The sequence below is a fragment of the Lissotriton helveticus genome, chromosome 10, assembly GCF_964261635.1.
Source record: "Lissotriton helveticus chromosome 10, aLisHel1.1, whole genome shotgun sequence".
Classification (NCBI taxonomy): domain Eukaryota; kingdom Metazoa; phylum Chordata; class Amphibia; order Caudata; family Salamandridae; genus Lissotriton; species Lissotriton helveticus.
In genome coordinates, this window is record NC_136071.1 from 339487184 (window position 1) to 339511562 (window position 24379).

The following is a 24379-nucleotide window of genomic DNA, read 5'->3' on the forward strand; positions in this document are numbered from 1 at the left end:
TACCCAAATCTCACCTGGTGCCCTCCCAGCGCAACCTGTTCATAGGTGCGGTACTGGACACAACTGTATGTCGAGCATTCCCTCCACCTCAAAGGATTCTCGACATACAGGGAATGATTCCTTTATTTCACAATGGAGCGGTAGTTCCAGTCCTGAAGGTCCTTCGCCTGCTCGGTCTGATGCCTTCCTGCATTCTGTTGGTCAACCATGCACGCTGGCACATGAGGGCACTCCAGGGGTGTCTCCGCAGGCAGTGGTATCAACACAACAGGGATCTCAGGGAGTCTGTGAGGATTTCCAGAGAAGCTGCAGCGGATGTATCTTGGTGGAGCGTGGAAGGCAATCTGTCTCAAGGAAAGCCTTTCCATCTACCTCCATCGGTTGCCACGGTGATAACGGATGCATCCACTCTAGGGTGGGGTGCTCATCTGGGGGATCTGGAGATCAAGAGGAAAGGTTGCTTCACATCAACCTTCTAGAGTTGCGGGCGATACGTCTAGCACTCAAGGCCTTTCTCCCTTCCCTTCGTGGGTGGTCGGTTCAAGTCCTGATGGACAACACCACCGCGATGTGGTATGTCAACAAACAGGGAAGAGTGGGGTCGCAGTGTCTCTGCAGAGAGGCTCTGCGTCTCTGGTCCTGGGTTCTGGACCATCAGATTTGTCTGATGGCAAATCATCTGGCCGGAGTTCTGAACATGCGTGCAGACAGTCTCAGTCGGCAGTTCTTGGCCGACCACGAGTGGAGGCTTCATCCAGAGGTAGTTTGTCACGTCTTTCGGACGTGGGGAACTCCTCAGGTGGACCTGTTCGCCACTCACGAGAATGCTCACTGCCCGTCATTCTGCAGTCTTCAGTATCCGATGCTGGGAGCTTTGGGGGACGCGTTTCAGTTGAGTTGGGGCTCACAACTCCTTTACGCGTTTCCTCCCATACCATTGATTCCTCGGGTTCTGAGAAAGATTCGCCAAGACCGGGCCCAAGTCATATTGATCGCCCCGGATTGGCCAAGAAGGGTGTGGTACACAGATCTTCTCCACCTCTCCTCGTGCCCGCCGCTCTGTCTCCCTCTCAGGGCAGATCTCCTCTCTCAGATGGAGGGGCAGGTTCTACACCTCCACCTCCAGACCTTACACCTTCATGCCTGGAGATTGAAAGGGGCAACCTGAATTCCTTTTCTCTCCCACATGATGTGGTGGATGTCATTCTATCGGCCAGACCTGACTCCACCAAGTCTATCTATTCTTATAGGTGGTCTCGGTTTGTTTCCTGGTGTGGGGAGAAATCCATCGATCCTTTGAGGGCTCGTTTATCATCTATACTTCAATTTGCTCTTTCTTTAGCGTAGCAAGTTCTTGCTGTTCCTACAGTCAAAGGTTATCTTTCGGCTTTGTCGGCATTTCTCTGCCTGCCGGATCGGCCGTCCTTATTTGAGTCTCCTGTTGTTTTAAGATTTCTAAAGGGCCTTAGAATACATTTCCTCCTACTCCCTTTATTGTACCTCAATGGGACTTGAATCTGGTGCTTACTGGGTTCTCCTTTCGAACCTTTGCACAAGTGTCCCTTGAGACTCTTGTCTTTTAAGACGGTCTTCCTGGTTGCTATTACCTCGGCAAGGAGGGTAAGTGAGCTTCAAGCTCTTAGTTCGAAGCCCCCATTCTTGATCATTCATGCTGAACGAATGGTTCTTAGGACCAGGGCTGCTTTTTTGCCTAAGGTGGTAACTCCCTTCCATCTAAGACAGTCTATTACCCTTCCTACCTTCTATCCTCCCCCTCACCCTTCCAAGGAGGAGGAACGGCTTCACCGTCTGGACCCTAAGAGGGCGGTGAGCTTTTATCTTGATAAGACAAAGGACTATCGGGTGGATGACCAGTTGTTTGTTGGATTTGCTGGCAGTAGAAAAGGAAGAGCTGTGCACAAGCGCACACTTTCGAGATGGATTATTCTATGCATCAAGATCTGCTACGCCCTGGCTGGTAAAGAACCTCTAGAGGGTATAAGAGCTCATTCTACTAGAGCAAAGTCATTAACATCTGCTTTGTCTAGGGGTGTTCCTATAGAGGACATTTGTAGAGAGGCAACTTGGGCCTCCCTCCACACTTTCGCGAAGCATTACTGCTTGTATACCGAAGTGAGGAGGGACGGCCACTTTGCGCGTTCTGTCCTTCAGGACTTTCTGATATAGAGCAGTAGACACCCTCCTCCAGGAGTGGGGACTGCTGTGGGAATCTATTCACAAGGTGAGGAATCCACTGGCAGATGTATCCATCAGAAGAACAAATTACTTACCATCGGTAACGCTTTTTCTGGTGGATACAGTATCTGCCTGTGGATTCCTCACATGCCCACCCGCCTCCCCGTTGTCCACTCTTCTATACCTGAATTTCTGGTAATGTTTTTTTAATGTATACATGTTATCCTCAAAGGAAGTGTGTTCTTGTACATGATTTACTATGTTATATTCACACTATGTGTGTTAACTTGACTAGTTTGTACTGTGTATACTGTGTATATATCTATTGTTGTTGGTCCGTCCGTGTGCCTCGAAGGCACGGAAAAAAGGGCGGAACTGATGTCATCACGCCGGAGTAGGCCTATTATGGAGTCGGTGACGTCAGGGCAGCCGCGCGCGATTTCGTGCGTTCCTGTGACGTCGTCCACGCCGGCGACCTACAAAGAATTTTCCGAACGTTGCTGACTCAGGGGGATATTCGCAGGGTGAGGAATCCACAGGCAGATACTGTATCCACCAGAAAAAGCGTTACCGAAGGTAAGTAACTTGTTCATCTCAAACAGTAGACTAAGACAATTACATGGTTTCTTATTGGAGGGTACCACCTCATTGGTATCAACAGAATCATTTGTGTTACTGAAGAAGAGACCAATGCCAAGTCGCAAAATGCTTATCATAAGCACTGCTTAGTGTGGTGTCTGGGACTCCATAGCCGGGCATTCCATATGTGACATGGTGTCAATGGTGATATGGTATATCAGGTCCCATGTATGAAGAAAATGTCAATCCAGCCATAGTAAGAGAGTATCTGATTTCACAGGGGTATGAATTACACCTCGCACTAGAGGATTTCATCTTTCAAACCTTTGCTGTTGGTGGAGAGGCATAAAATCCACCCTTGCTCCATTCTGAAAAGGTTTAAAGGGCTCCATGAATTAATAGCTTCCCAAATGATCTGCCGGAGGTCATCTGGAGAGTGGTTGGAGTTGGAAAAGGGATGGCACATTTTTGTAGTGCTGTGTCTGCAGCATATGTTGCTCCAGTGCTCCATTATTCTTGGTTCGATAGCGCTCGTGGTCATTCCCGCGTAATAAAGGCCACAAAGGCAGGTGATCAGGTAAACACAGTTTTTTGTACTGCAGTTACTGTGACTTTTTTGTTTCCAGGCGAATTGGGGACCCAACCTGACCTCTTAGGAATGTTTAGTCAGTGGGCATACCCCGTAGGACCCACAGGGATAGTGCCCTGTGACAGGTGGTAAGGCCCACAAGGTGTTCTGCATGTGGGACTGTTGAATATGAGGTCTGGTGTTTACCAGGAGGTCCTTCAGTTTCTGAGTACACTTAAAAGCGAATCATGGCTCTGGAATCTCAAGGGGCCCAGTGCTTCATCACTCCTTCCCACGGTCGCATGCACCCCATCCAAGGACAATCACTACAATTACCTGCACCTTAAAAGACGGGTCTTATCCCCTGCTCAGTCTCAATCCAGATGAACAGAGGATGGTAGGTCTCCAGTGCTCTCTGCACAGAAACCACATGAGTATGGTTGCATCTCTTGAAAACTCTGTTTTTCTTTTTTTTCCTCACCCCAAGGCAATTTGGGTCCCCTTGAACTTGCTGTTTCTTTATGTTGACTATCATTGTTCTTTCCACAGTCAGCAGCTGAGTGCTACACTCTGCTTTAGACCTATGGGTCACTGATCCAAAGGGTAAGACCCTTCACTCACTCCTGAGGACAACTTGTGATACACTGTGTAACAGCAACACAGATTGGTTTTATGTTATCTGTTGCCTGTATGTCCACTTGCCTGTTCTGTTATATAGCATGTACTAGTGTGTTTTTTACTTCCTTCACATTGTGGCGACTAATCAGCCATAACAATAGCTTGCACATACAGTGTCCCGGAAAAGCGATCCTGGAGACACATTGGCCCATACATGCAAAACATTTGTTTACTGTGTGTTTTCTTTAAACTTTTTGAACAAAGGTATTTTTTTTAGGGGATTACCTACACTTTATATCACATCTTAGATGTGGGGTAGGGTTAGCTCTCCCTTTTTTAGGCCCTGAAGAAGTGGTACAGATACTTTTTGGGCCAACAGGCAAGAAACACGTTGACCTGACCACATTCACAGATTTAGGCTACTTGGATACATTACCTCCCTGTAGTCGCCCATACCAAATTATGTTTTTTTTAAACCTGCCAAGGAAACCATCAGTTTAAAGTCCAGTTGAATACCTCTTTTTAGTCTCTCTTCATTTCACTATACACATTCACTCAACCTCACACATTCAAAACTCCCTCACACTGGCACTTTCATCAGATGGCAAAAATAAAAAGATCTCTGCTAAAGCGACCCTTCGTGGGGCCCATAGGGCATTGCATTGCCAGCCCTATGAAGAACACCCTTGATGATGAGACTTTACATGCTCATGGATTTGTGAAGGCACCAAGAAAAAATCCTTAGGATTCCCCTTTCTTTGTCCGCCTTTCTTTCTACTTTGCTTTCTGAAAGGAGCAGTATTTCCACTGGTTTCTGCATTAGCACTTTCAGAGCCTTGGTACTGGACCTTCATTGGCTCACATTACCCCTCACTTCCTTGTTTTGAGTCATATTAAGGCCATATACAAATCTCTACAATGCCCAGAAAATATAACTATACTACATAAGATAACAAACATTTCACTAAACTTATTGAGTGCTATTTGAAAGTGGGAGACAAATATGTGTGTAGAGTGAATCAAAGATGAATACTCCAATATAAGTAAGACTTTCATAGAGTGAGCAGGAGATGCTGTTTATTCTTAACTCAGACTGTCTTTAATTCACTCCCATATTAGGGTTTTATTTTCCAGTGCCTTGGTAAGTGCATGGCCAGCTGTGATGATACTGCACTGATTTTACCCTTTCTTCGAAGCATGTTCGAATCTACTAGGTTCATCGCTACGCCTTACCATGCAGTAAGTATCAAGTGCATTTCTTACAATTATCATAGATTTATTTCCCTAGGGTATTTCACCCTGTACGACCACAACAAAAACAAGTTGAGAAGGTAGTCATATGGGCTGTGGAGCATCTGGGTGTACATTGTGTAGGTTTGTAACTTCATTCATAGAGCTTGATGGTAAATATTGATGACCGGTGAAACATTCCTCACTCAGTACTTCCTCTCACCCAAAAGTGTGATTTTGTACTCCGTGCATAGCCAAATTATAGTAGAGTGAAACCCCTCTACAGAGTAGATGAGGACTAAGTTAGCAGAAACTAAATGTAGAGCTCCTTTTTTCAGGTGACTAATAATGCATTTCATCAGGGATAGTTAGGAGCCTCTTTAGGTGATCTCTCTTGATAGAAGCCAGTGTTTGAACAAGATAAATCAAGTTTAATCAATGTTGCAGATAAAGTGGTGAAAGACATAAAGCTATGTGAAGGCTTTGAAATGACTCTCTCAGAAAGGCCTTCAAAATAGACAACAGTAGACATGAGGAAAAAAGGATAAGCACCGCTTCTAAAGAAATCGCACTAAGTGACAGAAAACAAATAGTGACAAAACTCTCATCTTATTGTCCAAAGATGCTTTTTAAGTAGCATGGTAAAGGCCCTCCAGCATAGCTGTATAAAGGTATCCTTAAATCATGCTTTCAGGCCACTGAATATATTTGCTTTACGGTTGTATGTTCTTACAACGCATTCCGTTGCAACGCATGCCTTTACCACGCATGCGTTACAACGGAATGGTTTTTCAACGCATAACCCTTTCCTCTAATTCTTGCGTGGTGACGTTTTACGTCGTTAAGAGGAAGCGGAAGTTTCTTTCCGTTTCCTCTTAAATGACGCTGATTTCCTGCACTTTCTTACGTGATTTCAGGTGAGGTTTTTGTTTGGGGTGGAGACCCCCCAAGCCCCCCTTTTTTATTTTGAACCTTTACCACATATGCCTTTACTACTTACCTCTTAGTAAAGGTATGCGTGGTAAAGGCTTTCGTGTTAACCACGCATGCGTTGTAATGCATGCGTGGTTAATGCATTCGTGGAAACGGCCGCGTTGTAGTGGCCGTTTCCCTTGCTTTACTAGTTGACAATCATTCACCAATACTAGCTGTAAACACTGAATGTGAAATCAAGAACCAGCTTTATCCTTTCTTTCAAATATGAAATCTCTTGTACTAAATGTCTGTGTTTGGTTAATGTCTATTGTCTCCCTGAGGCTGTGAGTTGTCTTTCCTTATTTGCAGGGCATAGTAATTGGTTTCCAAACATGTGCCAAGGTTCATCCTTTCGCATGCCGGCAGGTACTTGAAGCGTACAAGGGTTGTCTTTCTGATATTGAGCTGGTAAGAACCATGCATCTCTTTCTGTCTGATATTTCAAACTTTCCTCAGCAGTGGTGGTTCACATTTATTAAATGTATTTCACAATTAGATAAAAGTTTACGAGAAAGAAAAGCTAAAATATGTCTAAAGACGTAGACGTCTACAATTCCGAAAACAAAACTGTATCAAATAAATGGCCAGTGCAGCTTCCATTCCTCATGTGTATATAACATTTGTTGAAGAAATTTAGAAATTTGTTTAGAAAATTTATTTTGAAGGGGCTTATGATACCAAATGCAACACTTTCTTAAATTTACCATAAAAACAAGTCATTCAACCTTTACTTTCTCCTTTGATTTACTCATGACTTCAGAAGTAATAGAGCACCAACGGAAATGCCACCCTCCAAGACAACTTACATTTAGGAATGTGGGTGTTCAATTCAAGACCAGGTCTAAGACCAGGCCCTGGACTCAAGGGGGGAGTGGTACTCGATATCAAACAACAGGCCTGTGTAAAGGCTGGGCTCTGTATCTACAGAATACAGTTACATTGAGGAAAGGTATGCGGCTGAGTCCATATTCTATAGCACAAAGCTTACTGTGCTCTAAACTCCTACTGAAATGGTGACTGGCCAGGGCCAGGAGGCAACCGGCACCAGCACTGGTGTGTTGTGTTAAAGGACTACCTCTCCTGTCTGAGGATGGGCCTTCATGAGGCCAACGTGAACAACCCACCCTGACACATGGGTAAGGCAGTGTGATTGCGTTGTAGGGGCAGAGAACCACACATATCCTCTATGCCTAGGACAAGGCCAGGGAGGATCATTGTATTTGGGGGCTGGGTGACACTGAGGCCAGGGTTGATTTAGGGTAAGGGTAATGGTACACATTAAAGTTAGGTGTAGAGTTAATGTAAGCATAAAGGATAGATATTGACTTCAGGTTGCGTATATTGTGCCAGTTACGGAACAGTTCTTGATTAATGTTAGTCTTAGGGATAACTTTATGGCTAGAGATGAAGTATGGGCATGATACAGGGTTAGGGTAAAGAATTTTGTTCAGCATACTTTGCTGGAATGAACTAGGTTCAGGTCTGTGAAAAGTGGTGGGTATATTATCCTCCTAGTGTTAGGGGGTTTGGGTTTCGGTTATAGTACATAATAGTAATGGGCAAGTGATAGTGATAGCATTATGGTTAGACATAGGATTTTGGATTTGTGTACCTTACAACAAGAATAAAATCCTACAAAATTATTTTCAGATACTTATACAGCATTAAAATTTGAAATATCAGTTTCTCACTTTTCTTTTTGTATTTTTTTCCTCTATATTTAATTTCTAAATGTTAACCTAAATACCACTGGCAGGGGACAAGTGTCTTTTGAGCAGACAGGTGCACGAGGTAGTGCTGCCCAAAAGTTCTTTGACACCATAATTCAAGTTTGAGTGAATAATTTATGTTGCCTGTGCCACCACAATTGTATAGCACAGAAAAAGAATTGTGTTTAAACTTTATCATAACCAACAGCCATTACACATCCCTCACTTATTTCACAGTACATTGCGTACCAGGGCAAGTGGAAGCTGCACTCCAATAAATGCGCCAATAGCTATGACAAAATATGTGTTTGTTAAGGCATGAAACCTATGAGCTGCACCCTTTAAATGAAATAAAAATAAGCTGTATAAGTTTATAAATGATATTAAGTGTGATGATCGATATCTGAAATTTAGGTTTTTGTTTGAAGTTTAGCAGTGCCCAGAAGCTGCATGAAGTCGTCACTAGATGGATGAAATTACTTTTTCCGACAGGTTAAAGATCCGCTTTCTGGCAAAGCTCTTAACTTACAAAAGTGGTTACTTCATAGGTCTTTGCTCTAGACAGCGTGTGTGCGCTGCTCTAGCCAGCCTGCCCATAGGCTTCCCTTTAGCTGCCCCAATCGTCACTCCATTCGTCCGTGGCATGAATACATCATGCCTCTTCCTGTATTGAACCCCCCCCTGAAAGCACCAGCCAATTACTTATCTGTTAACACAGTGGCCATTTTAGGTACTCATTTTGGGAATACTTTTTCCATTGGTTAGAACTACTGTGCACGGTGGTTACAGGTGCACTCTCTCGTTGATCTTGGAAATACTTGTTTTTTTATTGTTATCTTGTGCTTTTATCTCAACACATTATTGGCTCAGGTTTGTTTTCCGTTTGTCGTGTGTCCGTTGTTCAGCAGGTGCCCCTTTATGGTAGCTGCTTCATTGATCTAAGGGGTATCGCAAAGAAATTGGAATTTAAACAGCACAATGCCTGTCGTCTAAAAAGCTGTTTTTATGTAGTGAGAGCATAATTCTGACAATGCCCAATGCTGTGTTGCGTAAAACACCGCTTCTAAGTTGTGAAAATCAAATAGGAGCGCTCAGTCAGATCACATTGGAAGCAAGCCTGCCTATAGGACCTGGCAGTAAGATCATAGATGGGACCAAGCAAGATGTGAAAACATGGGGTACACGCTGCATAGGGCTGCAGTCTTCTCTGCAGGTTTCGTTCTCACCCAGCAGAAACATTCAGTTTACTCGTATACTTTCTTTCTGCTCTCCTCCTTCTGACTCTGCGCACATGTTCATGTTTAACAGCCTGAACACCGTAATAATAATAATGTATGTTTTCATTATAGCTCATGTAACTGCATTTTTGTAGTTTCATAGCATTGCCGCACGTCTTGCAGATAATGTTTTTAACAACCCAGGCACAAATAGATATCACATAGGCCGAGGGCTTTAAGTGGGCTGGGTATTGCTGGTGCGCAAGCAGTTCTAAAAAGCAAGTGCCGGGACGTGTCCTTAACGGGGACTCCATTTTTGCCCGCACCCTCCAGGCAGAAACCTCTGTTTTGTCTGATTCCTCTTTTTTGCTGGAATGTCTGCTCTGATCCCGCTGCTTAGGGGAAGTTCCTTGCTACAGGGAAGCATGGGTCTTTTACCATTGCAACATACTCTGCAGAACAGCAATATAATGCAGAGTACATTATTACAGTGTTCACTACAAATGACATTAACTGTCATTGTCCTCTACTAGGGAAGTTTTCTGCCCTTCATGTGCTTGTATACTTCTGCAATTAAGGCAACGATTATGCTTACATGCTGTTGTTGCACAAAAGGACATATGACTTGCCAGGCCACACCAAGGTCACGTTATGCTTTTTTCTTTCTTTTTTTTCTGGCAGTTTATATAGTGTAAACTACTTGGCCCTAGGGCACTAAAGGGCTTTACATGTAAACCATATATTTTTACATGACAACTGTTCTGCAGGAAGAAATGCTTTGAGTGTGTAATCGAGGTATTGAAGCATAGATTTTGTTAAACACCAAGGTTGTTAAAAATAAGTTGTGCAGGAAAAAAAGTTATGAGAGAAAGGCAAGGGCTTTACTTGAATATCCTGCGTTAAACTCAGCAAAAACAGAAGATGGCCTATTTAAACTAACCTTTTCAAATCCTCCCTTTGATAACCAGCCCCCATTGAGAGAGAAAAGACTTAAAAGGAAACAAATTATTTGAAAAGGGCATGGAAATGTTCACCCTCAGATATAGCCAATGGAAATACACACCATTGACAAAGCTGACAACCTGGGCTTGTTGTATCAGCCATGTAACTTGCTGTATTATATATCTGGGTGCAATGACATCAGCTCCAAAATACTAGTGGGGAGGCACACTATACAGAAGCACATATTTTTTGCTTACATGTTTTAAGCCACATCCGTAATCTTCTTGCCACGCCCCTTTGAGGGACCCACCAGTTTTTTCATACCACTTGAAGCCCTGCATAGGTCTTTCGTCGTAGGCCAGGGTTTATTTAATGAAGCATGCTACAAACAGTAACTTGCTACATTTAATTTTTTTTTTTCTGAGCATGATGAGCTGCCAACTGTGGTAGACTTTTATGTTTATGGTAATTCAGCATTAGTCGTATCATGTTGGAAATTTGTATAACACGCCCTGGCAGCCGGGGCTGCCGCAAATTGCTGGACTCTTTGTTTCAATTTTTTTTAGGCTAGTCTTGTTCATTATTCTATGATTCTAACTCCAGTGGCCTTGCACCCCTCACACTGCAGTGGAATTGAAAGAGTGAGCATTTAATTGTCCCCTTCCACCGCCCACCTGGGCTCTGCAGGTAGGGCCTTTTCCTGCAAAGTGTGGCCCACACTGAAGTGGCCTCCCACTCCGTGCACTGCCTGGTCAATAAAACATGAGCATTGCCTATTTTTCTCAGAAAGTAAATGTAGGTCAAACGGTTAGTATGTGTATGGAAATGAGTGGCAAACTGTAAGGTACTACACAATAAACATTTTGGTAACTGTCATAGTCATTTTACACTCATTATCTGATCCAATGAATCCTGTTACATATGTTTCTGTTATTATATTGATTATACCGTAATTGCATGTACATGTGATTTTTCTAGGATTACCTTCGTGGGCATTCTTCCAAGGGCAGGATGACATATTGAACATTTAGTGACACCCATATTTTCTGCATCTACAAATCAGTCAACTGCCCCCACACCGTGGTCAAAACACACACAGCCATTTTGTTTGTCGGGAATGCTGCTACCACCAATTCATAAACTACAATGTCTGCTTGCTCATTCAATCTTGCTCTCTGTGTCACTCTAAGAACACGGAAGAGAACACATATGCCCTTGTACAGGCAAAGCATTGTAGCACTATTTGGTATCTCTCTGATGGTAAACCACCTGGCTGGATAAAGTCATGTTTTTTAGGCCTCAGCTCTAGATGGAGCATATGGGCTGTCTCAAACCGAGACATGCTGCATCTACTGGATGGGCTTTAGCCTGCCCATGGGCTTCCCATTTGCTGCCACCATCATCACTCTTCAGTTATATCCACATATTCCAGAGCACACGATGCCACATATTTCCTCTACACAGCTTCACACCATGCCATACAATTCCACAACACACAATTCCAATCTAACACATCACTCACTCCCTTGCACTATCATCAACCCTGTCATCACTTCCCTACACACCCACTGCCTCTCTCATCTCTCCCTCAGACTCCCAGTACCCCCTCTCATCTTACAATACCGCTGATCTCTCCCTCCCTCACGCTCCCTGTCTTCTCTCTATACTGCCTGCTCACATCCGCTACCTTCCTGTACCTCCTCACGCTCTTCACTGGTCCACCTCTCGCCTCCCCCTATTATTGGTGCCCCTTCCACTTGTACCTCTATCTCTCTCTCTCTTACTCTCTCTCTCTTACTCTCTCTCACTGCTCTCTCTCGCTCTCTCATGCACTCTTCCTGCCTCTCTCATACGGTTCACTTGAGTTCTCAAGCACAGTTTCCATACCATGCCTTTTCACAAATTTCTGTCCCTCAAACCCACACTCTCCTCTTATTGTTTAACTGTTTTACTTTCCTGCATACATATGTGCCCCCACTTTATGCATCTATGGCCTCCTCTCCCCTTCTTTCTCACATACACTTTCTGCTCCTCTATCTCAAATTTCTGTCCCTCAAACCCACACTCTCCTCTTATTCTTCAGGTGTTTTCCGCATACACATGTGCTCCTGTTTATGCATCTGTGGCCTGCTCTCCCCTTCTTTCTCACATACTCTTTCTGCTCTTCTATCTCAAATTCAATCACCATTTCCTGCACAAACTACCTATCCCTCTCTATCATCCATTTCTATCTATTTTGTGCAGCTCTCACCCCTATCTATTCACAATGCACCGCAATTCCACTACACAAATACACCACACACTTCCACCCCACACAATTTCAAAACTAACAACTTGAATACAACCAACATAATTCCACTGGACACCACATACATCCACTACACTCCAAACCAAAAAACATAAGTAACAGACATTGTCATTTACGTCTATAGCTCTAACCCGTGAAAATTCGAGACCTATTGTAAAATCATGCAAGCTAATATATGTGAAGGTCTCTGCTCATTGGCTGGGGGTATGACAATGGTGATTAAGTTGATCAGTGGCTAACAAAAGCAAGACAATGAAAGGCTCAGATTAGATGAATAGTTTAGAGAAATGCACCAGCACCAAAAAAAGGGGGAAGAAAGGTGTCTGAGAATATGTCAGTCAAAACAGCAGTCCCAGCTCTAGCTAGTTACTCTAACACTTTACACTGGCATTGCATGTATGTATGCATAGATATTTCTATAATCTGAACTTCAGAAATATTGGAGTGTTGATAGATGGGCCAGCCCATTAAATAATGAACTCCATTTGGGCAGGGCAGTGGAAGCATGTACTCCACTGACCTGGTAGCCATACAGCTCACCGTATTGAGGGATTTCTGACAGCCTGAAAATCCCATAATAGGTTGTAGGACTTCAGTCAATAATATTAAAAGTTGGGGAAAAGTCCAGCTGGCACAACTGCAGGGTCAGCTTTGACATCGAAGTGAACAGATTGGTTGAGTTTCATTGCTGCAATTTCACACTGGTTCAAGAGCAGTTATTGCGCAAGAGGAAATTCTTGTTGAGTTTTCCTGTAGCTGGATAGTAATTTCTTTATTTTTTGAAAATTCTTTTTATTGAGTTTTCAACACATTTAAGATCACACTACTGTATCACTGCATAGCACTCCATCCCATGCCCCCCTTGCACAACATCCCATTTAGTTCTGGAATACCATGAAGTAGATGTCAGTTAAGTCTGCTGCTACCAATCCGGTTCACTATAGATGGATATGTGCAATGGACAACTGTGCACTTTCCACCAAGAACTTCCTATGGGTGGCCAGCTCTGGGTGTTTTGGGCTGTACTTTCCACTGTCCCCAGATTCTATCATACTTTTGTGGTTACCCTCTGGATCTGTACACTGCTTCCACGGCTAAAGAGCAGTTATACCATCCCTCTTGGCTACTTTGAGATTGTGGGGGGCCTGCATCTCCAATGGCCCGCTTTGTGACGTTTAGCAAAAACACAACTGGTCCCAATCATCAGTTTTTGTCCCCTTACCCATCCCATCCCAGAAATACTTCCATGATAGCCAACGTGGGATTGTGTTCTATCAGAAGTCGGCATACCCTTTGTAGGTTAGGGTATTGCAGGATCCAGTACACCTGAATCACCTGGCATTTCCATACCACATGCATGAAGGAGCTTCTGGTCTGTCCATAACGAAAATATTCAGGGCAGCTGTCCCTCCCCATCCTTCACAGCCTCTCAGGGGTTTAATATATTCTTTAACCTGGTCTAATCTCAGGTGAGGCAATATTACCCATTTTCGGCTGCCATTGTTTACCTTAATCCATTTGTCATCATCCAAGGGCTTCAGGTCTGACTCATATCTTTCCTGCAATTTGTTTAGCCGGTCTGGGACATTTAGCACCAGAATTCTGTACAAGCAAGATCTGCCTTTCCTACCAATAGCTAACATCATGAGTCAGATTTCTAATGGACTGTACTATTGTGAGCGCTGTTATGTGGCCTGTGTGCCTAACCAGTGCATGTCCGCACAGTAGGTGAATAAACAACTGGGATCTCTGTAAATCCTCTTTAGCTTCAAGTTGGTCGTAGAACATCATATGGTATGTCTGCCAGATGTCTCCCTATTTACAGATCCCAAACTTATCTCAGGGCCCAGCAGCCCTACCGTTTCCGTTGGGCATGTACCCATGCACAACAGCTTCTTCCTAGTAGGCAACCTCCAGTTAATCAATGGAATGGCTGTAACGGCTAAAATGGCTGGAATAGTGGGCAGGAGAAACTCCCCATACAGCCAAAACTCTGGTGCTTACCCGGTAAAGGGAGTCTGCTTAAGTTTCGTGGCTGGGTCCCCCGGTCCCCAAAGATCCAGTCATTAACCGCCAGCAGCTGAGCTGCCCAGTATTATAGTCTGATGTCTACTGCCCCTAGTCCGCCATCACAAAGGATTGAATGCACTCCTTATGAGAGATTCATGGCACCGGTCCTCCCTACTTGTAGCTATTGATGTTGAACTGTAGGGTTGTAAACCAAAGGGTAAGGATTTTCTGGAGGTAGTGTGGCAAAACATGCAACAGCTGTGGCAATGCCACCATTTTGAAGAGGGCTGTACAACCTCATCATGGAAGAAAGCAACAGTGGTCTCAATCTTTAAAGAAAGGTGCAAAACCTGACCTGGCATGCCAAGGGCCCATTTAGTTGATAGATGCCACAGATAAGGTTTTGGGCAGAGTCCTCCTTGCACGCTTGAAAGATTGGGCAACAGAAAATTGGATTCTGTCCAATACTCAATATGGTTTTAGGAGAGGGCGGGGTACAACTGCACAATATCTTAATTCATCTTTAATCATTAATAAGCACAGAAGGTCCTTGAAGAGTTCTATCCATCTTGCCTTCATGGACCTATCTGGTGCTTTTGACACTGTCAACCGAGATAAATTATGGGCTATGTTGGAAGGTATGGGTGTGGAAAAAGCGTTAGTAACCCTACTCCCCAGTCGTCACTCCGGTACAACAGTCATAGTAAGATATGGCAGTAAAGGGGAAAAAACACATACTTAGATGCCTGTCAGGTTTTAGCACATTACACAGAAAAGGTAAGTAACTTCTCATACTTGGGCAATCTTTTTAGCAAACTGTTGAGATGGGAACCTCTTTTAACCATAAGGGCACCGCAGACAAGTAGGGTGATGGATGCACTATTCCGTTTTGCTTCTAAATTGGGGACAACTTTTTGTCTTTATTGCATTGTCCCTAGGGAGCTGGGGGTCTTGTCCTTTTTCCTGTTTGAAAATTAATAAAAGATTTAAACCATACATTGGGGCACAAGCCTGTGAAGGAACTAATTACCCTTTATAGACAAATGTCTCTCTATTGCCAGGTATGGAGCTGGGGTTTGGGGCTACGCTAAAAACCAACAGTTTGTAGGAATCGAAAATAAATTCATAAAAAGATTACTGATGCTCCCAAAAAGTGTTCCTACCTCTTTTGCCATACAGAACTTAACTAGAATTTATGGAAGACCGTATAGGCAGTGCCCCTTTTCTTCTATAGGCCAAGATAGGGACCTCTGAGGATTTAATACTTTCATGTGATGTTATTAAAGATTCCCAAAAATCAGACAATGTTTTAAAGGTTCCATGGTTTTAATATTTAGAGAGGATTTACCATGAGATTGGTCTGGAATACTTTATTGAAAACCCTGAAGGAATTCCTCTAAATGTCAAAGGAGTTTTCAAGGAGGCATACTGTTCCAGGGGCAATAGGCTTATTAGTTACCAACATGACAATATTGGAGTCCCCTGTTTGCTTCCTGCCCCTGCACAATGTTATCTATTTATTTCTAATAAGTTCCAGTTCTGATTTTATCTAACCAGGTTCTGTTTATGCACTGTGCACTTTGTTGCCGGCATTTCATCGCCAAGGAGGGTGATCAAACAAGGTTATGCTCTGCCCATGTGATAACGTCTCAGTTTAAAGAACTATGGACTTTGTATTATTTTGCACATTGTATAAATCAGAGAGAACTAGATTTCTGCTGCCATTACTAAGAAATACTCACTCTTGCTCGTATTGATGGTTTTAACTTCTTACCGTCTTTGGCTACGGCTGAAATCTGTATTGCAGTAGCTAATTACATAAGAGACTCCATTGCGATCAGATAGCCTTAGGAGTAAAATCTGTACAGAGATTTTACCTTTTTATGATGAATTGTGTATGTATTGTATTTTAATCATATTAATTTGTAAATCTTTTCATGGTTCTCTGAGTTGAAATAAAGGTATTCTTGACTTGACTGGCTCTATACTCCATTATGATCGGGGGGAGATCTATCTCACCATATTTCCCTTAATTTTGCGTGTCAACTGGGTCATATTCCTGTCCCAGCTTTCCTATGGGTCTCATGTGTTAGAAATTGGGTTTCTGGTTGGCAAAAGAATGCAGCCTGTCCAAGCAGAAGCAGTAATCCTAGTCAGGGTAAGCTAGATCCACACTAAAAGATAACCTGTGTTCACCCTCTGGTAGCTTGGCACAGAGCAGTGAGGCTTATATAAAGAGGCAACGTGTAAAGTGTGTGTGCAACACACAAACACACAGCAACAGAAAGAATACCCCACAAAAAGACTCCATACACGTTTAGAAATACTAACACTATTATAAACAAAACAAGACCAAAATGACAAAAATCCAATGTATAGAAGTTGAGATATTAAATGTTAAAGGAATACATGCAGTGAAACGCTTAGAAGCAAGTAGCATTAAAAAAGTTACTTTACATCGTGCTGGACCGGGTCAAAGTCAACGTTCAGGCTGACCGCGTGGAAGGGCAGGCCAGCTACAGGTCCCATGCAGGACCAAGTGATCAAATTACCTTTCCTGGTCACAAACAGTGAGATGAGTCGATCTGTTCCACGTAGTGATGGCGATGTGTCAGTTCGGAAGATGGGTGCTTGGGTCGAGAGGTGTTGAGTGATGTGCCTCACCAGATTCTGCCACACAGTCGAGGGGATGCCTCGATCTCACCAAGCTGCAGTGGCGGAGATGCGCTGTCCGATGCATTAATCTCTAGAGGCAAAGTGCTGGTTCAAATGTGATGTGGCAATTAAACTCCAGCAACAGTGTTGATCGCCGGTTCTGTTACACACAGACAGGAGATGCGCCAAATTCCATGTTGCAAGTATCTGGGCCACTTCCAGTAAGCTTCAAACAACAAAAGAGTGTAAATCAATAAATGTATAGAAGCACAAAAGGAGAGAAGATGAGTATGCAAGTCTTATTAGATTTGTATAGGAAGCCCTCACTCACCACCCTGGTTGGTGACATGCTTCATTATCGGGCCCACCGGGAGAAGCTGAATGCCTCCCCGGTGTGCTACAACGCCAGGATTACTGCGGAGCTGGTTAGTTGTGAAGATTATGTAAATGTGAAAAGGGTTTAAAAATGTCCAGATTGTGTCTCACATAAAAACTTTATTCTGTGGCCAATCTGACATATTAAAAGCAATGTGTTTAGGAAACTACCAAGTTAATTGTTTGGCTATTTCCATTTAAAGTGGGGTCAACATGTTTCTGCCCTTGATGTGTGATTTACTGGGCATTCGTCAGGACCATGGGGAGTGTACCTCGGCGGTATGGGCACGCTAAGGCCCACCCTGACCAGAGGACGTGAAAGTTAAAAATCAGTGTAAAAAAAGGTGCAAAATGAACAAACCAACAAGTTGTGGGAAAATTACCTCATAATCAGAGGAACCTGTGTAGTTTGAAAAATAAAAGATCCACGCCCCATAGGTCTCGGGAGGGGGGGTGGAGGCGAAAATGGCACACCGCCTGCAACGCCTGGCACCCGTTCGATACCTGCGTGTAGCCTCTAACCGGACCACTTCCAGTAAGTTCAGGCACAGGAGCAGGGGTAAGGACTTTGATATCCCTGATTCTCAAGCAACAGGAGGCAAGCCACAAGCACCTGGAGATCACTTGGCGGTAAGGCAGAGTCAAGCTCTCCTTCAGCAGAGTCCGAGAACAGCAGACAGCAGGGCAATGCAAGATAGAAGCAGGCCTTTCAAGCTTGCAGTCTAAAATGAGTCATTTGAGCACCACAACAGTCCTTCTGATAGATTCAGTTCAAGATCTAGAAGTGTCTGATTTTCGGGGTGGGGGTCAAAGACCTAGTACTTATACCCAAAAGTGCCTTTGATGTGAGGGTGTGACTTCAAAGCAGCCCTCTGAAGTGCATGGATTCTCCTTTCAACTCAGTCCTGTCCATCAGGGATAATCTGTCATTTTAGTGAGGACAGGAGACTGCCTATTCAAGTGACGTGTTGGACCCTCCCTTCCACCCCGCCCAAGCAAGGCCATCAGAATGCAGACATATTTATATGGGTACTTAGATCCATCTATCCTTTATGTGTTGTGGCGGTCTTGCTTGAATGCACAAAGTGTAGCTGTCACCCACCCCAGACGTATATTAGAGACGGGCTGTCACGCACAAAAAGCAGTAAGTGCAATGTCTACTTTCTAATAGTGCTGTAAATAAATAGAGCCTAAAAAGAGCCCGTTTGACTAGGGCCTGTGCAATGTGTCTTGCATGAGACGTAGTATTGTGACCTAACTCAACCCTAAAGTACCCAACTTTTCCCCCAACAACCCTCTAATCAACACTTCTAAAGAGGAAGCATCTGTCGCCCCAAAAACAAGCAACCTGAATAGGAACAACATACAATACAACATAGTACTCTATCAAAATAAAGAAATCACCATAGTCTTGTGTAGCAGGGAGTGATTTGCCCCAAGACAGCCCCTCTTTACAGATGCAATGTGTCTCTTCTTTGTCAGCGAATGAGAATAAACTTGTAGCTCTACATGGAAGAAAGGAAGGAAAGGGACCAAACTCTATACCACTGAATAACATCTCATCATCCACTGGTAGCGTCTGCTCCCCCATGATCACCAGAGCTCTCTGAGGAGGATGCCCTATGTCTGTCCTCCAGTTGTGACCACAGTTGGCCTCCTATCAGTCTGCTGAGTTTCCTCCTAGAGTGGGATGGTTGATCCCCTTCGGCCTCCCAAATTGTCATTGGCTCCTTAGTTGATATGGGCAGTTATTTCCTCTCCGCCGCTCAGTCCCAGAGCTCTTCCGGACTCTTAAACAAAATGGTTCTCCACTGATACATTACTTTCAGTTTGGCAGGGTACATCAGCATATATTGAATGTCCTTAGCCCTAACTTTTCACTTAACCTCTAAGAAAGATGTAAGAAGGGGCTGCACTTTACCTGCATAATCGGGGGAGAGCGTAACCATAGAGTTGGTGCAATGGATGTTGTTGTGCCTGCCGCAGGATATAGTCTGTCCATAAGGTACAGTATACTGATGGTAATGCCTCTAGGCGGTCTCCCTGGCTATGGCCTTAGGGCCAGTGCCCTGTGCGCCCTTTCCTGAATGAAGTAGGAGGATAGCTCACAATCCATAATGCAGGTTCTGAAGTATTCTGTGGGGAATTTCTCTCATGTTGCCCACCCCCTCTTTTCTACTCTGGGCCACCAAATCAGCTGGGCTGTCACAAGCCCATGGGGGTGCTTAAAATGAAAGGTGGTCCCTACCACTCCCCTCCCATGTGGCTGTATCCTCTCCCTTGCGAGTCAAGAGTCAATGCAGAGGTAGAGGTAAGTCGCTGCAGTGAGATTGCAGCTCCAGGTTGTGTCTGTTGGCGGCATGGCCATCTCCCGGCAGGTCGTTGTTTGCATAATAAGTTTCTCTCATCCCCGACTCCCTACATGGGCTTAGGTTGGCCAAAGGGGACACGTGTAGTGGGCACCACATGGATGTTTGCATCCAAGAAAAGGTTGCCCCATAGTTGGCTCAACCAGGCTGCAGTTTCAGTCCTAGCCACGTGTGGTGACCAGTCCATCTCCTCCACTCTAAGGTGCCCGTTACATTGTTAAGGGCCACCACCTGGAAGTGAAAGCAGCAATGTGCCACACCTCAGCCACGCGCCTGTCTTCTCTCCCTCTCACGCTCCAGGAGTCGATGCAGAGAGGGTTTGCCACTGTGGGTTTACAGCTCCAGGTGGTGTTTGCCTCCCATCTACAGGTAGGCCGTATGCACACCCAGGCCGTCGATTGCAGAAATTGGCTCTCTCATCCAGGGCTCCCTGGATAGGTTTGGGTGGGCCAAAGGGGGTGATTATAGGGCCCCTGCACTGGTGCCTGCAACTGAAAATAGGTCACCTAACGTTCGGATTCAGCAAGGTTCTAGGAGCTGGCATGTAGCTCGCTCAAAATGCGGCTACCATCTTCGGCTGCTTGGCCACGTCCTCCAATAATTTCTTTCTTGATTTCTTTACAATGTAGTGGAGGTGAGTGATCTGTCAATGGTAGGCGAGCCCTTTGGGAGCCAGGATGGTATCTATCAGATAAGGTAGAAACTGTATTGTTTAGAAAGAGCCATACAAGATTTCTTAGGTAATGAGCAGAGTGAGCACTTATGGTAGCAGCACACGTATACACTGCCAAATCACTATTATTCACTGTTACTGCATCTTTGATCCATTACTCACATAAGCAATATTTCACTCACACATATGTTCTGCTTTTAGGTGATAAGTACAAGGTGCTAAGGATGTGAAATGCCAAAATAGGAGTGAACATAGTATGCTGTTTCTTGTACATATGTTTTTTATTTGCTTGAGGTGTGCAGCCTTTCATGACTTTCATCTTCAAGACTCATGACAGTCTACATTTGTTTACAACGGTCTTGGTAATGCTGATCTTTTTTATTATATTTTCAGGATCCAGACAATCTGCTTGAAGAACTACCACCACCAGAATACAGGGATGACTTCCAGATCCCCAACTTTTCACCGGAGAAACATGTGAGTTTTCTTTAAAATACAATACCATCATATTCATGTGCCTTCTCTCTCAAATTCTGTTTCTTCCATACCATCTTCACAAACAAAGTACATCCACATGATATCACACAAATAACTTCCCATGGAAACTATCTTCCATTCTCAGAAACACAAGGAATTCTTTACGTTATTAACAAGGAGTGAATGGTGTAGCAACTCAATCCGTCTCTCATCCACTGGTACCCTTAGAGAGCTAGAGATGATTTCTTAACTTCAAAGCTGGTTTTAGTGCACAGTGTAAATGTACAGAGGTGGAATTTATCTCCTGAAGGAAAAAGAGATTATTTAAAACAATTACCCTTCTGACTACTAGACGAACCTCTTCTGCGAAACAAAATACACTGGGGTTGATCCAATGTGTGGGCGAGCAAGGATCCATGGGCTAAAAATTCCCTTTCACAATAGGAGCAAATTTAGCTTTTTCTATCCTCACTTCTAGACTAGACAAAGAATTTGGCTGGCCTTGGCTTTACTCAATGGAGAAAAAAGCTCCTATTCCTTGGGGTCAACCATTTACTGGCAATGCCCACAATTTGAGTTTTTTGAGAAAAATAAGTCAACTGTTATACATTTTGTCATGTCTAAATAGCCTTCTTGTTTCCATTCTCTCTATCTACCAGCTTGAGGACATGATCAAAATGATGAAAAGCACTCTCAGGTTGTGCGAGTTCATACTTTCTAAGTAGGGTGAGGTAAGATTTTGATGCTTTTTTCCTGTCAATGTGAGTGAGAGTGTGAGTACTATCAGACTAAAAGGATCACACAACAAACCATCACTTATCGATAGGGGTCACTGGAATGTAATGTAAATGTAGGGTGGATTTGTAGAGAGCTGCTTGTCACCCGTGAGGGTCTCCAGGCACTTCTTCCATACAATAATGGGTTTACTATACTTGCCAAACAATCCACCCTATGCTACATAGTTTACAGTTTTTTTTTACAAATAAATGTTTTGCTAGTTTAGAAGAATCAACAATTACACATGGTGTTGCTCTGTGGCAAATGTTAACTACTCACCTGAATTTATCACCCATGTGTTATACTGGTGCTAGAGAGGCAAAACATTTTGCGAGAACAGCATTAATATTTGATAAAACAGCAAAATAGTATTGTCACAGAATGTACTACATTATGCTGCATAATTTGCACTGTGTTCCATAATTTGGCCTTCCTATGTGTCTCATGAATAACAATATTGTGGGACACTAATATCATTGATAAAAAAATCAAGAGACAAAATATCAAAAGGTAAGTATGTAAAGATTTTCTGTACCTAATTCAACATATGTGTACCAAAATACATATACATATATCTTTATTTATTTGGAGAAAATGGCAAATGTATATGTCCCTTTGTGCATTTACCCTTTAATATTTTGTCCCTCGATATTTTGTCCACAGTATTACTGTGTCACGATATTCTTGTACTAGACGTTCAAGAGTACAATCGGCCCTTCTTAGTCTCATAATTCCAGAGCCACTTATAATATAAGGACTTTGGTTACTGTTTTAAATTACATTACAGTTATGAGGGTTGAAAAGGAACGAAATACATAGGTTTTCAAGAGCCTAGGGAAATATGTAACCAACAATGGAACTAGCGAGACTGAGCGATCACATCCCATTGGTGCTGGAGGAGGAGAGATTTCGGGGTAGGGTTGTCCAAAGAACTCATCATCATAAAAGAAACACCTCTATTTTGGGGAAAATTGGGTGTAAAACCTTTTAGAAGAGAACTACTTTACCAATTCAGAGATTCATCATGTGAGAATAGAGCCACCAAGAGCTTAGCTGTAATTCCTCTATGGATGCTTTGTGATTGCACATAAGAGCAAAATAATTCTGCAAATGTGGTACAGATGCAAAGGAGGGCCCATGAGTAAGCATCGTTATCTGCCCCCTTGAGCCCGCCCAACACTGTCATGGAAACATGGACCGACTGACCTCTAGTTGGCAGTCACGACCGCCTAATTATGATGCAACCACACATGGTGCGGTCACATACTTACATTTCCTTATGGGAGCATGTGTTGTGGCTATAAATCAGCTGTAGCACAAGCTCCCATAGAGAAATGGGAGGCTGTGTTCCTCCCTGCACCACGTGGCAGGCACCTCAAGGTGCCTGCCACACAGTGCTGGATTCAACGTGCCCCCTTGGACCCCAACCGGAGGCCGCAACAGAAGGAGCCCTGCTAGAGGCCCCCAAACAGGCTTTCCAACAGGCTTTCCATGTCGGAAGCCGGCATGGAAAGTCTGCCCCGGAAACCGTGCATCATAATTAGGTCTCACGGTTTTATGGTATTTATTATTTGAACATTTCCGTCTGTATTTGTCCATGTTTCTTTTTTGGCCAGCTTATTGGTATTTATCCATATTTAATTTGTGTTGTTTAAATAGATGAGGTGATAACTGGTGTATTTATGCATTTATTTAACAGATAAATGTGGACTCATACTTAAATGCCTGTCAGGTTTTAGCACGTTACACAGTAAAAAATATAAACATAATAAACTCACATTAAAGAAATAGTGTAACAACACACATACATGTTGAGATATGCAGTAATTTAAGGACATATATTGAGTTTTGTAGCTCCCCTTGCTGTCATTATGTACAGCTACTGGCCTGAAAGTGATTAATCTCAGCATGATGAATCACTCAAAAGAAGCTAAATTATCTGTATTTTTCCACTTTCAAAAATAAATACAGACAGGGGAGGCAGTGTTTTCTGTTTGTGTTTATCTGTAAAAATCAGACAAAGCGGAAATCAGGGAACCCTAATCATAATATGGACAGTATAAAAATGCATCCATATGAATTAAGGGCCAGACTCCGACAGGCCGACGGGCTCCTTGAGCCTGTTGGAAGCCAGCTGGAATGACTGGCCAGTTTAATTTCCGACAACTGAAATTGTATTTATGGGGTCAATAGTGAAACCAACCATCTCGGTCGGAAAGCTTCAGTTTCGACCGAGATCGTAATCGACCCCTAGGACTGACATTTATCAGGCCTGTTTCACATTGGTAAAAATAATCTGTATGATTCCAAAACAACAGGGTGTGACACTGGAGAAGACAAGAGGCACCTGCTGGAGTACAATATTGTATGGCAGCACATTTTTATAAACTGCCTTACCTCTTGTCGTGTTTGAAGAGTCACAATCTCTTCAGTGCTGACTCCCCGTCACCTTGGTGAACGTTATTCAAATTCTTTGCAAGCCAAAGTTGAACACAGAGCAAAATATATTTTATGAGCTCCTGGTGCCTCCATTGTTTGCTGGACTGTGAGGATGGGCAATTGCCTACTTGACCTATCTGACCTTGTACTTTTTCAACTTTCAGGTTTCAACCTACTTACCATTTCTTTGGCCTTTGATTCGACCACTGAGACTGATACCACTGACAAAATGTATTGAGGATCCCTAACCATCAGCCTTTCT

General features: G+C 43.5%; 1 protein-coding gene across 1 annotated transcript in view; it reads left to right on the forward strand.

Moving 5' to 3' along the window:
* Positions 1 to 21889, forward strand: part of LOC144784011 (maestro heat-like repeat-containing protein family member 2A) — a 43390-nt gene extending 21501 nt beyond the window's left edge. Inside the window, exons 12-15 of the mRNA XM_078662719.1 lie at positions 5081 to 5200; positions 6476 to 6574; positions 20818 to 20901; positions 21561 to 21889. Coding sequence (XP_078518845.1) covers positions 5081 to 5200; positions 6476 to 6574; positions 20818 to 20901; positions 21561 to 21626 — 369 coding nt within the window. The 3' untranslated portion in view covers positions 21627 to 21889. The remainder of the gene's footprint in view (positions 1 to 5080; positions 5201 to 6475; positions 6575 to 20817; positions 20902 to 21560) is intronic.
* The last annotated feature ends 2490 nt before the right edge of the window (positions 21890 to 24379 follow it).